At 39.9% G+C, this 17,398-nt stretch overlaps 1 protein-coding gene across 2 annotated transcripts in view; it reads right to left on the bottom strand.

Moving 5' to 3' along the window:
- pdss2 (prenyl (decaprenyl) diphosphate synthase, subunit 2) overlaps nt 1-17,398 on the bottom strand; it is a 233,194-nt gene that overhangs the window by 37,558 nt on the left and 178,238 nt on the right. For both annotated transcript variants that reach the window (XR_010017040.1, XM_063040818.1), the window contains exons 5-6: nt 8,479-8,553; nt 430-600 (exon numbers count right to left, since the gene is read on the bottom strand). Coding sequence is in view for 1 of the 2 variants with exons in the window: in XM_063040818.1 (XP_062896888.1) it covers nt 430-600; nt 8,479-8,553 (246 nt within the window). In the remaining variant the exon portion in view is untranslated. The remainder of the gene's footprint in view (nt 1-429; nt 601-8,478; nt 8,554-17,398) is intronic.

Here is a 17,398-nt window from a genome sequence, read left to right as displayed (position 1 = left end):
GAATTAAAATGACCACGTGCTTCTTCATTCTCAGGGGCAAGGAAGGGTGGAGTGGTGTGTGGGAAAAGGAATGTTAAAAACAATTAACTGTCATAGATACACAGAGAGAGATTTTATCTACTTCTGCTTTTACTGTCAACCTTGCACTTTAACTAATCTTTTGAATACAATTCCCTCTCCAAGTACTATTGGCTGCCTAGCTTTCTATTGGGAGAGTTGAACATTTGTGGAAATTTAAACAGCAGCGGCAATGCATTTATAGATCAGACTTAAGACATTATTAAAATAAATCAGATCTACACTTAAAACAATTAGACATCCAGACCTTCAACTATGATACACATTTGAGACTGTTGTAGCCGTGAATTTCCTATATTTGTGAATAGAATTGACTAATTCAGTTACTTTACACAGTAAAAAGCTGCTTACCTTGTGGGCTAAAGACATGTGCTTGCCATACTGAAATGCCATCTCTTGAATTTCAGTGTCATGCTTTGCGAGCTGCATTGCTCCTTGACAACACTTTGCCAGCAAAGCTCCATGGGATAGAAAAACTTGTTTTTCCCAGTTAGTTATCGGTATGTCTTCAGTTAGGATCTCCTAAGAGGGAATACATCAATCATCACTTTCAGAATGCTGAACATGATCCTACAATTACAGCTGTATATTCTGGAGCAAAATTTGCATTTAGTGGCCTGGGCCTAGCATTAGTGACATGATATTAAAGCTAACTATTACAAGTTAAAGTGCAAGCACATAAATCCTCCATGTGAAGGATTATATTCAATGATGATTTTCCCAAGCATTGTTTTCAATGTTGACCAATAGTCTAATTTCTGCACTATTTCAATACGAAAGAGAAAGCCTACATACAGATCTACATTCTCTGGTAGCGTCCACATGGTAAAGGCTTCAATTAATGCTGATTGAATTGATTCATATATAGGAAATTATACAACATCTGTAATTGTTGTTCATTTCCACGCCCTGCAGCGCATTGGGCAGCAACCTCGCCATTTCTTTAGCTTTTTTTTGTCTGTTTTTATGAGGCCGAGTTGCTAACTTGACGCTCAACGCAGCACAGATGGAAAGCGTGCAAGGAGCCAGCCGGATTTAAACCCCGAACCACTTGCCTTGAAGTCTGATGCGGATGCCACTTCACTACTGGCCAGCTTAATTACTACTCCTTTACTACTCTTCTCAGTGGATAGGTATTGAAGGACTTAAAAAATCTTACAAGTTGTTGCGGCAGCAATTAACTGCTACTCACTGGAAGACCTTTCAGAGAGAGCTTGCAGCACATCACCATATAATAGAACAAGTGGCCTGGAATGAACAATAGATCCAAACCCCAGCATCAGTTTGAAAAGTTTTTAGCAGTGGGACCACATTAGGGTTCATTTGCAATCTAAGTAATCACCTTCTCAGCCTAACAAGGTAAGGAAATTCCTTTCAGATGGGCCAGTTACTTTCATCTAAGAAATTAGCATAAGTATGATTGCCAGCGATTCACTTGCAAATGGACAGATCAATTTTCATAAAAGCATTGATGAAAGCAAGTTCAACCTTTACTTCTATGCAGAATCAAAATAACGATGGGGCAGTCAGTATGCAAGTAGATGCGGTGTGTACTGAGACCGAGGAAGGACCGGCAGGTGATGAGGCAAAAGAGCAGTCAGTTGGATGAGTTGGTGCAACATGGAGACAAAATCAAAAAAGGTGATGAACACAGGACTGAAGGTGTTATTTTGAATGCACACGGTATACAGAGTAAAGCAGATGACCTTGCAGTACAGTCTTAGATTGGCAGGTATGAAGTTGTGGGCATCACTGAGTTGTGGCTGAAAGATCATAGTTGGGAGCTGAACGTTCAATGATACAGGCAGAGGGGGTGAGGGGTCTCTGTTGGTAAAAAATGAATTCATATCCTTAGAAAGAGATGACATAGGATCGGAAGATGTAGAATCCTTGTGAGTAGAGTTAAGAAACTGCAGGGGTAAAAAGACTCTGATGGGAGTTATATAAGGGCCTCTGAATAGTAGCCAGGATGTGGGAAATATATTACAATGGGGAACAGAAAAGTCATGGAAGAAGGACATTGCTACAATAGTCATGGAAGATTTCAATATGCAGGTAGACTGGGAAAATCACATTGGTACTGAATCACAAGAGAAAGAATTTGCAGATCTTCTTTAAGATAGCTTGTGTTTGAGCCCTCGAGAGGAAAAGTAATTCTGGATTGGGTGTATGAAATGAACTGGATTTGATTAGGGAGCTAAAGATAAAGGAGGCTTTAAGAAGCAGCAATCATATCATGATAGAATTTACACTGCAGTTTGAGAAGGAGAAGATAAAATGAACTGGCCCAAGTTGATTGGAAGGGGACACGAGCAGGGATGATGGCAGATTAGCAATGGCTGAAGTTTCTGAGGGTAATTTGGAAGGCGCAGGATAGATGCATCACAAAGATGAAGACGTATTCTAAAGTGAGGATGAGGCAACTATGACTGACAAGGAAATCGAAGATAGCATAAAAGGAAAAGAGAGGGCATATAATATAGCAAATATTATTGGGAAGCTTTTAAAAACCAACAGAAGGTAACTAAAAAGCCATAGAGAGAAAAGATGTAATATGAAAGTAAGCTAGCCAATAATCTACAAGAGGATACCAAAATGATTTTAAGATATATAAAGATTAAAAGATAAAGTGGATATTGGACTGCTGGAAAATGATGCAGGAGAGGTAGTAATGAAGTACAAATAAATGGCAGTTGAACAATAAGTATTTTGTGTCAGTCTTCACTGTGGAAGACATTAGCAGAATGCCAGAAATTTGAGTGTGTTTGGGGGCAGAAGTGAATACAGTTGCTATTAAGGAGAAGGTGCTTAGGAAACTAAAATGTTCTGAAGGCATTACAGATAGGTCACCTGGACCAGATGGATTTCACCCCAGGGTTCTGATAGAGGTAGCTGAAGAGATTGCAGAGTCATTAGTAATGGTCTTTGAAGAATCACTAGATTCTGGAATTGTTCTGGAGGACTGTAAAATTTAAATGGCACTTCAGTCTTTAGGAAGGCAGGGAGACAGGAGAAAGGAAATTATAGGCTAGTTATCCTAACTTCAATGGTTGGGAAGTTGTTGGAGTCCGTTATTAAGGATGAAGTTTCAGGTTACTTGGAGGCACCTGATAAAATTGGCCGAAGTCAGCATGGTTTCCTTAAGGGAAAATCTAGCCAGACACATCTATTGAGATTCTTTGAGGAAATAATAGGCAGGATAGATAAAGGAGAGTCAGTGGATGTTGTGTACTTGAATTTTCAGAACGCCTTTGACGTGAGCACATGAGGCTGCTTAACAAGAGAAGAGCCCTTGGTATTGCAGGAAAGATACCATCATGGACGGAAGATTGGCTGATTGACAGGAAGTAAAGAGTAGGAATACAATGGCCTTTTCTGGTTGGCTTACAGTGACTAGTGGTGTTCCGTAAGGGTCGGTATAGGGACTTGATCTTTTTGCATTATATGCCAATGATTTGGATGATAGAATTGATAGCTTGTGGCCAGATTTGTAGATGATATGAATAGTGGTAGAGGGGCAAGGCACTGCTGAGAAAGCAGGCAGTCAACAGAAGGACTTGGATAGATTGGAAGAATGGACAAAGAAGTGGCAGATGTACTATAGTGCAGGAAACTGCATGGCCAGGCACTTTGGTAGCCCAAATAAAGCCATAAACTATTTTCCAATCAGGGAGAAAATTCAAAACTCAGAGGTGCAAAAGGACTTTGGAGTCATTGTGTAGGATTCCCGAAAGGTTAACTTGCAGGTTGTGTTCGATGGTAAAGAAGGCAAATGCAATGTTAGCATTCCTTTTGAGTGGGCTAGAATATAAATGAAAGATGTAATAAGACATTGGTCAAACCACACTTGGAGTATTGTGAGCAGTTTTGGGTCCCTTATCTAAGAAAAGATGCACTGGCATCAGAGAGGATCCAGAGGACGTTCATGAGAATGATTCCAGGAGTACAAGGGTTCATCTATGCAGAGTATTCGATAACTCTACTCCGGTACTTGCTAGAGTTTAGAAGAATGGGTGGGGGAGGGGGTTAGGGGTAATCTCATTGAAACCTATAGAATATTAACAGGCCTATATAGAGTTGATGTGGAGAGGATGTCTCCTACAGTGGGAGAGTCGAGGACCAGAGGGCACAGCCTCAGAATAGACGGACATCCATTTAGAACTGAGATAGGAGGAATTTCTATATGAGAGCTTGGTGATTCTGTGGAATTTGTTTCCACAGATGGCTGCGGATGCCAAGTTATTGAGTATATTTAAAGCGGAGGTTGATAGGTTCTTGATCCGTCAGGATGTCAAAGGTTACGAGGAGGCGGCAGGAGAATGGGGGTTGAGAAGGGTAATAAAATAGCCAGGATGGAATGGTGGAGCAGAATCATTGAACTAATTCTGCAAACATTCAGGTGGTTAGGTAGTAGCTATGTAGCATTAAATCTGGCTAACACTTTCTACTGGAAATTCAGCAAAGTCTTTTGGGAAGATTTGAACAGCAAGTACAGCACTGAACGTCTTTCAAATCAGATGGATGCAAGACCATGAATTATGCAGGTTCACTCAGTGTCTTGAAGAACAAATGAACAAATGATGGGCTGTTTGCTCACAAAGATTTAAATGTCATATTTAGTTTTAATTGTTGTGTTCAATAGTTCATCACAGGTAAAGCCTGCCCCACCATTGAGCACATCAACATGAAACACTGTCGCAGGCAAGCAGCATCCATCATCAGGGATCCCACCACCTGGATAATGCTCTCTTTTCGCTGCTGCCATCAGGAAGAAAGCACAGGAGCCTCAGGTCTCACACCACTAGGTTCGGGTACAGTTATTACCCCTCAACCACCTTGAACCAAAGGGTTCAACTTTACTTGTCCAGTCTTTGAAATGTTCCCACAACCTATGGACTTACTTTCAAGGACTCTTCATCTCATGTTCTTGATATTTTTTGCTTATTTATTATTACTTCTTTCTTTTTGTATTTACAGTTTGTCTTTTACACACTGAACGCCTAAGTTGGTGTAGTCTTTCATTGATTCTATTATGGGTTTATTGAGTATGGCCACAAGAAAATGACTCTCAGGGTTGTATGTGGTGACATATATGTACTTTGATAATAAAGTCACTTTGAACTTTGATAATTTGCCAAGATCTGTGGGAAGGTGAGTACAACTTCAACTCTATCAACACCTTTTTTTCCAAGGACTTGTCAAGCCATTATATTATACTTATCTTGGTAACCAATATTTTTTGCATGACACTCCCTTTTCCACTGTAGTTCATTGCTCCAATGTAGGCATAAGACGAGGATTGATTAAGAGGGAGGCCAAAGATCCTGGAAGAAATTAATATACAAGCCAAAGACCCCAGGCACAGCTAAGATAAAGGCTAGAGACTGGGTGTGGTGGGGCAACAAAGTAATCTATTGGTGAAGATTCCTGATGTTGCAGCCTAATTGATTGAATTACCTCACAGCTTGTATCAAAGGGTAAAATCAACCCCTAAGTTGTTTACTCAAACATGAGGAAATCTGCAGATGCTGGAAATTCAAACAACACACACAAAATGCTGGTGGAGCGTAGCAGGCTAGGCAGCATCTATAGGAAGAGGTACAGTCGACGTTTCGGGCCAAGACCCTTCGTCGACTGTACCTCTTCCTATAGATGCTGCCTGGCCTGCTGCGTTCCACCAGCATTTTGTGTGTGTTCCCTAAATTGTTTAACCTCTTAAGCCTATCATGTGAGTCTGTGCTTTTTCTAAGGTCTGAGGCATTAACCTGAATGAAGGACTCTGAAGATTGACCAAAGCTTTGCAACTATTTTTTTCACCTTTGACGCACACGCTCCTTGATATATTAGTCCATTAGTATTGTTCTCACTTTTAAAATACAGTACAAAATATTTTGCAGACAAAGGGATTGGAGGTGCTGGAATCTGGAGTGAAACGCTGAAGAAAGAACTCAGTGGTTAAGGCAGCATCTATTGAGCCAAAGGAATAATAAGTGATTCAGGTTGAGACCCTGTATCAGGACAGGCAGCGCGGACTATAGATAGCCAATGTATAGATGTGAAACAGAGATGTTAGGCAGAGCATAGGTAGAAGCAGGATGCAGGCAGATGGAGTTAGGCTGGGGAGGGAATGGGGGAAGGTTGAGACAGAGGCTGGTAGGTGAGGCGAAACCAGATGGTGGGCAGATAGATCTTGGTAGGGGACGGGATAGGAAAGTTAAACCAAGAGAGAAGAAATCCAAGTGGATAGGTATGTCAACAATGGGCAGGTGAAACCATGTGGGAATTGACCAGTGCAAAAGTCCAGAGAAACACAAAGGCATAGGCAATATTTAATTTGATTATGCATATACAATATTTTGCTTTCTCTGTGGCTAGACTTCTCAGTTTTGATTAGTTTATGGGTTAATAACAACCAAATTAAAAATTACAAACCTCTACACCCAAGGCTGCAAGATCAGCTTTCCGATGAACTTGTATACATTGTAATATAACTACATCAGCCTGATTCTATCTTTTATTTTTGTTTTTCCATACATTATAATTTATTGGAGTCATCCATAAATTATAAACTAAATTCTCAATTGGCACAATGATGTGAAATACAAGTCAAGGAATATACACTGCATAAGCAAGTTATTTATTTCCATCACCCCTACTCTGATTTGAAAACAGACCAAATTAATAAGATAAAAACATTCTCTGGCAATTGGCTGCATGAATTCTGACATCCCATAAATCTGGGTCATTTGATCCTAAGTATGTAGCTGGGCTATGGCATAACTGAATTTAATTGGAAAATTACTTATCCTACTTACAGACATTATAAAGATGGGAAGTATGGAGAAATTTTCACACTAGTGCTCAAAAGCCGGGAGATTTTGGTGTAATTTTGGGGCAACACAGCACAGATACTCAAATAGATCTAGAAAACCTTGATTGTGATATTCAAGGTGAAAGATGCAGTGGGAAAACAAGGATTTCTGTTGATACTATTCATTGCAAATGTATCCTTCTTGTTTGTATACTCGGGATGCACATTTTTTCCAAATATTTCTTCTCTCTTCCCCTACTCATCCAACAGACCATGTGGTTAAACACAGAAATGTAGGAATTATGAGAACGATCTCGTTAGATTCCTGTCACCCTGGCAGCGCTTAGTACAGCAAAAGTGGGAATGATTAGTTGAAGCTCAACAACTACATCTAGGAGAAAGGGGAGAACATCAGCATGAGAAGATGCTGCATGCCCATCTTTGTCCTTCAGTGTTGTTAATAATTGCTCCAAGGTCAGGCATAGTAGATGAGAGCAAATGTACCATTCCTAAGGCCACTGTCAGATCAACACTTCCAGCTGTATCAGTATGTTATTATCTTTTCTCATACCAGCCATCCTAAAAATGCAACTTTTCCCCACAAATTAATATACCTGCACTGACCTAAAAATGATAATGATCTTTCCAGCTTACATTGCACTGACTCTCCTCACCATATTTTGTCCCAACAAGCATAACAGGGGTGATATTCCAAAAAGAACCTTCTTAAATGTTATACCCCTAAATATACTTCCACCATTTACATTGATTTTACTCTGATCACATAGTAATATCTTATTGCTAGGTCTATCAAAATGATGGACAGTTCTAATTAAAGGTCATAAACCTGTACCATCAGCTCCAGTTTTCCCTCTTCAGAGATGGTGCCTGTTCTGCTGATTATTTTGAGCATTCCCTTCTATTTCAGCAAGTTTTCTCTCTTTTGTCTTCACTCATCCCTTTCTATTTGCATTGCTTCCAGATCTATCAACTGCAATCAACAAACCTTCAACACCTTCCCTAAACAGGCATCTCTTTGCCATTTCTCCCTACCTCAGACATTCCTATTATTCTGAAATAAAAACAGAAATGTTGGCCAGGCAACATCTATAGAAAGAGAAACAGAGTTAAGGTTTTAGGTTTCTTTATCAAAATATTATATAAAGATCGTGGACCTGAAATTTAACTCTCTGCTTCCACAGATGCTGCCTGACCTGTTGAATGTTTCCAGTATTTCTAGCTTAGTTTTCAGATTTCCAGCATAATTTTCTGATTTTCATTCCTATTGTTCTCTCCACTTCTCCACTATCTTTACAATTTAAAAATATGCTTGTTCTGATGAAAGGTCATTGACTGGAAAATTAACTGTTTCTATCTCTACAAACATTGCCTAATCTGCTGAGTATTTCCAACAATTTATTTTATTTTAGATTTCCAGTATCAGTAGTCCTTTGCTTTTTAATTAATATATTTTCTGTCTTTTACTCTTTGTTCACATAACATGTGAACATTTAGTTTGAATATTCTACCCATACACAGCATTCCTCAAATAGTTCATGGCTTTGCAAAAGAAATACTAAAAATATTACCTCATCAATTCCAGAGTTTTCGTAATATACACCTTGAACTAAGTCTCCGATTGCACTTGATACAAGCTCCACAACCTGCAGAAAGAAATAAGGATACCATTCAGGATTAGAAAGACTGTCTCTTTCACCCACTGAAATTCTATATAGAGTCATTTATTTGTACATGACAGCAAAATCCACTGGACTAACACCACTTATACCAGCAATCATTTCTTACACTGTTTCCATTCAAAAAGAGTGGTAGTTAAGTTTCCTAAGCCACATTGTTTGAAAGATTAACAATTGCTATTTCAATGAAAATTTGATAATAGCACTTTAGACAGACTGAAATTATTAGTTAAAATTGCTGAGTGATATGATCAATTTTATTCCTTCCTTAATTTCATCAGTGTACAACTGAAACTGGGGTGTAGAAGCGTGCGTACTGATTGAATTAATACCACATATCTTAAGAAAATATTGTCGGTTGAATAATCATGAAAAAATGACTTCAACTATCTTTGTCAATATAGATTTTAAGCAGTTTAATTTGGGTCATTTCAATCCTGAATCAATTAGAATTTTGAACTAATTGTGTTTATATTTACATATTTCGCCGTTTGACTCACCTAGTGGATTTTCATCGGGAAAGCAATTTGGTGTGAGCACTCATGTGACAGTATATGAAAAAAACTTTAGCTCATTTGTCCTCTTACATATAAAAAAGTTCCTGTATTTCTGCAAATAATGCCACACGTCCTCTACCAGAAACATTGCCTATCCAGTAATAAAATGTATCATGCACTGCAAGTGTTATAATTGAAAGCAGAAATATTAATTATGCAACAAATTCACATCAACCAACACCATTCTTAGCAATTCTGCACTGTTATATTATATTTTTTTTTAAAAAACTCTCTTTCTCTCTTGAATCCAGAAGGTTTAAGTTTGGAGTCCAGAGTAAACATGGTTCTTAATCAGTCATGTTGCCCTTTGAGTAACTAGATCCTTGAGGAAATATTGTAGCAATATGAGCTGCTGCAGTAACCCAAGGACAATGCTCCTACAGTGTTACCAGATGTGTTGTGTTATTTAACATGGGAATAGAGAAAATGAAGGTTTTTTTGGAAAGTATCAGATAAGCTCCATTCCCAAATCCGAACAGATTGAGTATCGCCAACAGGTCTATGAAGAAATGTAACCAAACTCCTCGTAAAGGATTGTGTTACAGTTCATACAAGCTACATCCCAAGATTCTTCTGATGGCTGAGACACATAATACAAATCAATCACTCACAAAAATGTTATGGTTTGTGAAACGGTCTGTGCCTAGAGACTGGCAGATCAACAGCCACTGGTAATACGAAGAGGAATTCATGAAGACACCAAGTCCTGTTCTAAATGTCAAACTGATAGCATGAACTCCTAACAATACACTGAGCTGTGGATAACTAGCTATTTTCTGCCTTCACCGTAACTTTAGACACCATACAATGCAAGCTGAGACTTTGTCCTCTTTCAGCACTGATCCTGACCAGCATTAGAGGAGCCAACTTTTTTTTAAAGCAAAGAACAAGGGAATGAAATTAAACAAAATCAAGATGACAAAAGTAAAATTCTAGATTTTATCAGTTAGTTTGTAATTGCCAGAATTTGCTCAGTGACATAACAAATATAGGATATATGGCATAATTAAGAACTCACTTAACAATACTTTCCAAATACAGGGAGGAATAAAGCATACATACCACTTCTACCAACTGCTTAAAACCCTAACGGTATATTATTGTCAGTGCAAGGCTCTGTTTAAAGCATTTATTATTAATATTATTACAGGAAATATTACAAAATTTTGAACAAAACTTGACTGAAACCCGATAAAATATGAAGACACTGTGTTATATTTCAAAGTTTGCAGCCCAAAAGTTAGTACTGGCAATACTTCCCCAGCACTGAATGGAATAGTTTAGGATTACTAGCATTGACTTATTTTGAAAGAACGATTGCAGGTGTCAGCACTTACATGACTAATCCTGAGAGAGTTTCCTTTGCACTTAACAGAGCACACATTTTTCACAACTTCATATTATCAATGCATAAATGACAGTCTATGAATTAATGTCACAACAAAGGAAAGGATCAAAGAACTCAAAATTATTCAATAACAAAAATGGTTACATAATAGTATTACTCATTTTCTATTTAATTGGCTTCAATTTCGGCTCCTAGAACACTGCCGATATTCTACCAACCATTAGATACCAGGTAAAATTAGAGTGAGTCGACACAACCTACGTTTCTTGGTCATTTTGATGTTATTGCAGTCAATAAAGGAAAGGGAAGCAACCAGACTAATTCACAGTTCGCAGAGACAGTCTAAAGACATAATTTAATTCAGTGAGCCTGCATATTCAACAATGTACGTGGAGCTGGAAATATGACATTTGGTCTCCTCAGGAAAATTGTGGACAGAGATCATGAATTGTTAGATCCATGAACAATGTGTTACCCCACCAGCCACTACTTGCCAATCTGAAGACAAAAACATTCCTATGAATTGTTTTCTGTCTGGTAATCAATTCTCCACCCATGTTAGTCAGCTATCCACGTCTTCGCTGCTCTTCCTTTCACATACGATTTCTCGTTGAGCAACTTCCTGTATTGAACTTTGGCAAAAGCTGTCTAACATACCACATCCATTTGTTCCACGTTTCATATTCTACTAGTTATACCTTCAATGATGTCAAATATGAGTCGAACACAACGTGAATCCATGCAAATTCTTCTCAGTCACATTACTCTTTATAAGGTGTTCTGTTGTTACATCTTTCATATTAGATTTCAGCAGTTCCCTTACCAATGATGTTAGGCTAACAGGTCAGTAGACACCCCTTTTCCCGTTCTCTCCTCAAAATTGCTAACTTCCTATCTACAGGACTAATTCCGGAATCTGAAAAATCCTGGAAATTACAACCAATGCATCCAGTATCTCTAACATTACCTACTTCGAAACTCAGAGATGGAAATCATCCAGACTTGGGATTTGTCTGCTTTCCTAGCACTATTTTTTTGAATAATTGTTAGTTCTTCAATTCCTCATTATCATGAGACCTTTGATTTTCTAATATATCCAACTGGCTTTGCAGATTTTCATCTTTGAAGACAGGCACAAAGTAATTAATTCCTGTCATTTCCTCCTTTTCGTTTTTCTGTCTATGAGGGGGTGATATTTATCCTGTCTTTTTTTTCTTTCATGCAATAATAAAAGCTCTAATTTAGATTTCTCATCACCCCTCTGCTTATTTTCCATCTCTCCTTTCCCTAGTGAAGTAATTCCCATATTCTTCCCAACAGGAACACACTTTTCACGCCATATTTAAAATGCTGGAAATGGACAACAAGCAAGACAATTATGTAGAGAGAGAGAAAAACAAATTTAAAAATTCAGGTTGACAATTTCTTCAGAACAGGGAAAACTTACAGAGGAGAGGAGGAGATAGGGTGGAGACCAAAAGATGTCAAATAGCCCAGCTAGGTTTTGACTAGAGGATACTGAAGATTTGTTAATACCACCGATCTGTCTGGAGAATATATAAATAGTGAGAGAACCAAGGAGAGAAGAAAATCCTGCTGGAATTGTGATGCAGAATATAATACTTGATGGAAATCAGCAATAACATAGAATGCTGGAAAGACACAGCAAATCAGGCCACAACTGTGAAGAGAGAAAGTTAAGTTACTTCAGACTGGCCAGAATGTGACAAGCAAAGAAAAACTGCAGATGCTGAAAAGGTGAAACAGAAAATGTTGAAAACACACCACAGGTATCTCATCACAAACAAGGGAAAATCTGCAAAAGCTAGAAACTCAAACAACACAGACAAAATGCTGGAGGAACACTGCAGGTCAGGCGGTATCTGTGGAAACGAATACAGTCGACATTTTGGTCGAGATCCTTCAGCAGGACTCTTTTCCATAGATGCTGCCTGGCCTGCTGAGTTTCTCCAGCATTTTGTGTGTGTTGACAGGTATCTCACTGCAAGTGGCAAGTGTGATCATTGCCACACAATTTCTGATATCCAGCATCTGCATTTTTTTTCACTCCTTACTTCTCATGTTCCACTTGCACCCCTGACCCCTGCCCCCACAGTCCAAGGCAAGAGAGCATATTTCTCACTCATTCCTGGTCCTCTGTTCCCTTGATAGCTGCTTTAATTTTTGCCTCCAGCTTGCACCACCCAATAGTAGTGCAGGTCTTTTGGTTGCCCCAGTGCTCTTCCCTGGAAACTGCCAAAAATTCAAATTCAGTCTCACCTTTCATTGCATCTCAAAACTTGAAAGGCCTTCCTATTAAATCCCTTTTCAATGCTTGTTTCCTATTTCCCTTTGGAAAGTTAGTTGGAACACACATTATCACTTCTCAATAAAACATTCTTCAGCATAAACATTTAGAAATTAGAGAATGGGGGGGGGGGAGATCTTTCTAAATACTGTGTAAACCAAAGAGATGAAAAAACCAAGATAATTAACCTGAAAAGATTTATTTAGAATTTAATCAGTCAGGAAGAGTCAAGATAAAATTGAAAAAGATGGCATTTTAAGTGGTGTTAAACAATTTCTGCACAGATTAATTAAATTACAGGATATGAGCAATCATGGAAATTCTGAGGTATAGAGTTAATTATAATAGACAAGCTTGTAAATAATTTTGATCTAATTTCAGCAAATGCCCTGGCCCATTTGCCACCAAAGAGTCTTGCATATTTCTGGTGGAGAGCATTAAGACTGCTTGCATCACAGCCTGGTATGGAACCTCCAGTACACTGGATCACAAGGGGCTACCGAGGTTTGTAGAACACCAGTTCTATCACAGACACAATCCTCCCCGCCATCAAGATAATCCTCAAGAGTCAGTGCCTCAAGAAGGCAACATCCATCATTAATGATCCTCACCATCTGGGACATGTCCTCTTCACATTTCTACCATCAGAGAAGAGGTACCAGAGCCTGAAAACCCACATTCAACTGTTTAGGAACAGCTTTTTCCCCTTAGCCATCAGATTTCTAGGAGGTCCATTTGATATCCCCCTTTTACACTATTTATTTTTGTACTTATAGCAACTTTTTTTTGTGTATTACACAGCATTGCTGTTGCAAACTAACAAATTTCATGACATACTGTATGTCAGTGATAATAAACCTAATTCTGATTTGGACACAGTCCCTCATGAAAAAGCTCAAAAACAATAAGGCATAGTCTTAGAACATGACAGCCCAAGAGAGAACACGATGAAGGGCAATGTGCCAAAAGCTTTCTTTATGACCCTATCCACCTGTGACGTCACAGTCAAGGAATTATGGATCTGTATTTCCAGGTCCTTCTGTTCAACCACACTCCTCAGCGCCCTACAGCTCACTGTGTAAGACCTACACTGTACCGTCCTCCCAAAGTGTCACACCTCACACTTGTCTGCATTAAATTGTATCTGCTATTTTCAGCCCATTTGCCCAGCCACTTGGATCCCGCTGCAAGATTGATAGTCTTCCTCGCTGTCCACTACACCAGCAGTCCTGGCGCCATCTCCTAATTTGCTGATCCAGTTTAACAGATTGTTGATATAGATGACAAACAACAATGTACCCAGCACCAATCACTGCAGCCCACCAACAAGTCACAGACCTCCAGTTGGAGCAGCAACCAACAACTACAACTCTCTAGCTTCCCCTGTGAAGCCAATGTCCTCATCTTGAACACCAAGCGACTGAATATTCTTGACCAACCTCCCATGTGGGACCTTTTCAAAGACCTTGCTAAAGTCCATGCAGACAGCATCCACTGCCTTCATCAACTTTCCTGGTAACTGATTTGAAAAATTCTAGTTAGACATGACCTACTACGCACAAAACCATGCTGACTATCCCTTATCGGTCCCTGTCTATCCGAATACTTATATATCCAGGTCCCTTAGAACACCTTCCAATAATTTTCCTACTACTGATGTCAGGCTCACAGGCCTATAATTTCCTGGCTTATTCTTAGAGCCTTTCTTAAATAACGGAACAACATTAGCTATCCTCCAATACTCCAGCACATCACTAAGGGTGTTTCTGCACTAGCCTCCCATAGGGTCTCAGGGGACACCTTGTCAGGATCTGGGGATTTATCTCAATTTACCTCAAGATAGCTAACATCTCCTCCTCTGTAATATGTATAGTGTCTATGACCCTTCTGTTGCTTTGCCTCACATCTGTAGACTGTCCGTTTCTTGAGTACATACAGATGTAAACAAAATCCATTTCTCTCCCATCTCTTTTGGCTCCATGCATAGATTATCACTCTAATCTTCCACAGGACCAACGTTGCTGTTTGCTACCCTTTTGTTCTCAATATATCTGTAGAAACCATTATGACTCTCTTTCACCCTGTCTGCTCAAGCAACCTCATGCCTTCTTTTAGCCCTCCTGATTTCCTTATGTATTCACTTGCATTTCTTATACTCAAGTACCCATTTGTTCCTATCTCTCTACACCTGCTATACACCCCTTCCTTTTTCTTAACCAGGGTCTTAATAGCTCTCAAAAATCAAGGTGGAGGAGCAGAGGGATCTGGGAGGACATGTCCACAGATCCCTGAAAGTTGCCTCACAGGTAGATAGGGTTGTTAAGAAAGCTTATGGGGTGTTAGCTTTCATAAGTCGAGGGACAGAGTTTAAGAGTTGCGGGGTAATGATGCAGCTCTATAAAGCTCTAGTTAGGCCACACTTGGAGTACTGTGTCCAGTTCTGGTTGCCTCACTATAGGATAGTGAAGAACGCATTCAGCATGTTTGCTTTCATAGGTTGAGATCGAGTACAACAATTGCTATAACATGATGCAACTGTACAATATATTGGTCAACTGTATAATACATTGTACAGTTCTGATCACTATACAGGAAAGATGTGGTAGCATTAAAATGAGTGCAGAAGAGATTCATCAGGATGTTGCCTGGAATGGAGGGCTGTAGTTAGAAAGAGAGAAGGATAGGATGGGTTGTTTTCACTAGAACGTTGGAAATTGAAGGATGACCTTGCACAAGTTTATGAGTGGTATTCATAGGCTCGATAGTTAGAACCATTTTCCTGAGGGAGGGAAATAAGAAAAGTGGAGGACATAGATTAAGATAAGAAGGGAGAAATTTAGGAAAATCTGAGGGGCAGGTTTTTACACATCAGGATAGTGGTTTCATGGTATAGGCTTCCAGAGGAAATTGTGACAGCAGATACATTACAGCACATGAAAGGCATTTGGACAGGAAAGAAGGAGAGAGACATGGGTTTAGTGTGAACAAATGGGATGAGTGGAGATAGGCAATGTGGTTTGCATGGACGACTTGGATTGAAGGGCCTATTTCAGTGCTGCACAACCTTAAGACTCCATTAAAAGAAAATATAAAGTGAGCAGGGAAGATATGAAGATGCTTTGACTAGTGGGAGAATCATGAATGAGGGGTTACATTTGCAAGATTAGGGACTGGTTACTTAAACCTGAGGTACATTGGAACAACTTGCAGAGGGTAGCCAGTCTCTGGAATTCTCTTTCCCATATGGCTGTAGAAAATATATCAAAGGAGACATTTAAAGGGGATTTAGATAGATTGATTGATAATTAAGAGGTATGGGAATTGGAGATGAGACCTGGGGCAGATCTGCCTTGACTATTGTGAATGGCAGGACATAATTCAGCCCAAATGTCCTATTCTGGCTCCTATATTCTGATGCTTTTGTCTTCCTTCACACCACAGCTGAAAATATTTCCAGTTATTTGAGTTCCCCAAAATTATCTGTGTCCTCTATAACACTGCCCTTGATTTGAAAGAAGTGCAGCACAGATTCATGAAAAATTGTACCACATACACCATGCCAATGAATAAAGAAAATAATATTGTGACAGGCTTGCATCATACAGCGGGGTGCTCTCTTCAGTTACCTGATGAGGTAACCGTAGCCTTTGGCCAGGGGTAGATGTCGTCAGGTGGTTCCCAACCTTCATGGTGTTTCAACCCTTAACCACTACACTCTCCAGTTGGCGGGTCAGCAGTGGTGGCCTAGTCACGGCCCATCTGCTCCTGACTTCCAGCTCAACTCCTCTCACCTGCTCCATATCCAGCAAGAGGATCTTTCTGCTTCCTACCCCATCCTGCGAGCTGCTTGGTTCTTGCTCTTTTCATCAAGGCCCAGCTCAGACTCAACCTCCATGCTGACCTTGCCGGGAACCCTCTACAGCCAATCTCTAAGGGGACTAGCCACGACTGCCATCCTTTGTTCCTGCACACCTGGGCTAAGGCCTGGTACTTCATTGCCTTCCTCTCCTAAGCCTCCTCACATCCTTCCTCCCATGGTACTGTGAGCTCCACCAGGATGATTTCCTTGTCCTTGGTAGACCACAGTATGATGCCTGGTCAAAGTGTGGTTTTCACCACCTCCGGGAACTGCAGTTTCCTCATCTCCCATGACTTAACAGTTTGCATCAGATTGGATTTAGGCCTCTTTGATAGGACTAGCATGGCCTTCTCTTTGATGAAAATAACTGCCCTGTTTGCCCCTCTGCCAGCTGGTCTCTTTTTACACCTCTCCTGCTCCAGTGTGGCAGCAACGGACAGCGGGGCCTTCACAGAGCGCCACCTATACTTTCCTTGTGTTAAAGCTGTTTTACATCCTGACCACAAAGTTGGCAGCTAGGGTATTCTCTCAGCCCCCATGCGTGCAGCTGGGATGGTGTAGGGAGAGCATCATACATGGACCGTAAGAAGTAAGAAATGTGGAAGGGCTCCAGTCTCTAAAGCTCTGCCCAAGTAATCCTGTGCTTGGGAAGATCCCATTTCGTCCAGGCGTCCTAGGACCCCAACTCCACCGTCTTTGATAACTGTCTTTCATCCTCGTGGTTCCATGCCACACCTATA

Source organism: Mobula hypostoma, chromosome 2 (assembly GCF_963921235.1).
Source record: "Mobula hypostoma chromosome 2, sMobHyp1.1, whole genome shotgun sequence".
NCBI lineage: Eukaryota > Metazoa > Chordata > Chondrichthyes > Myliobatiformes > Myliobatidae > Mobula > Mobula hypostoma.
The sequence above is the reverse complement of the archived record's forward strand: the minus strand, read 5'-3'. Positions and strand labels throughout refer to the sequence as shown.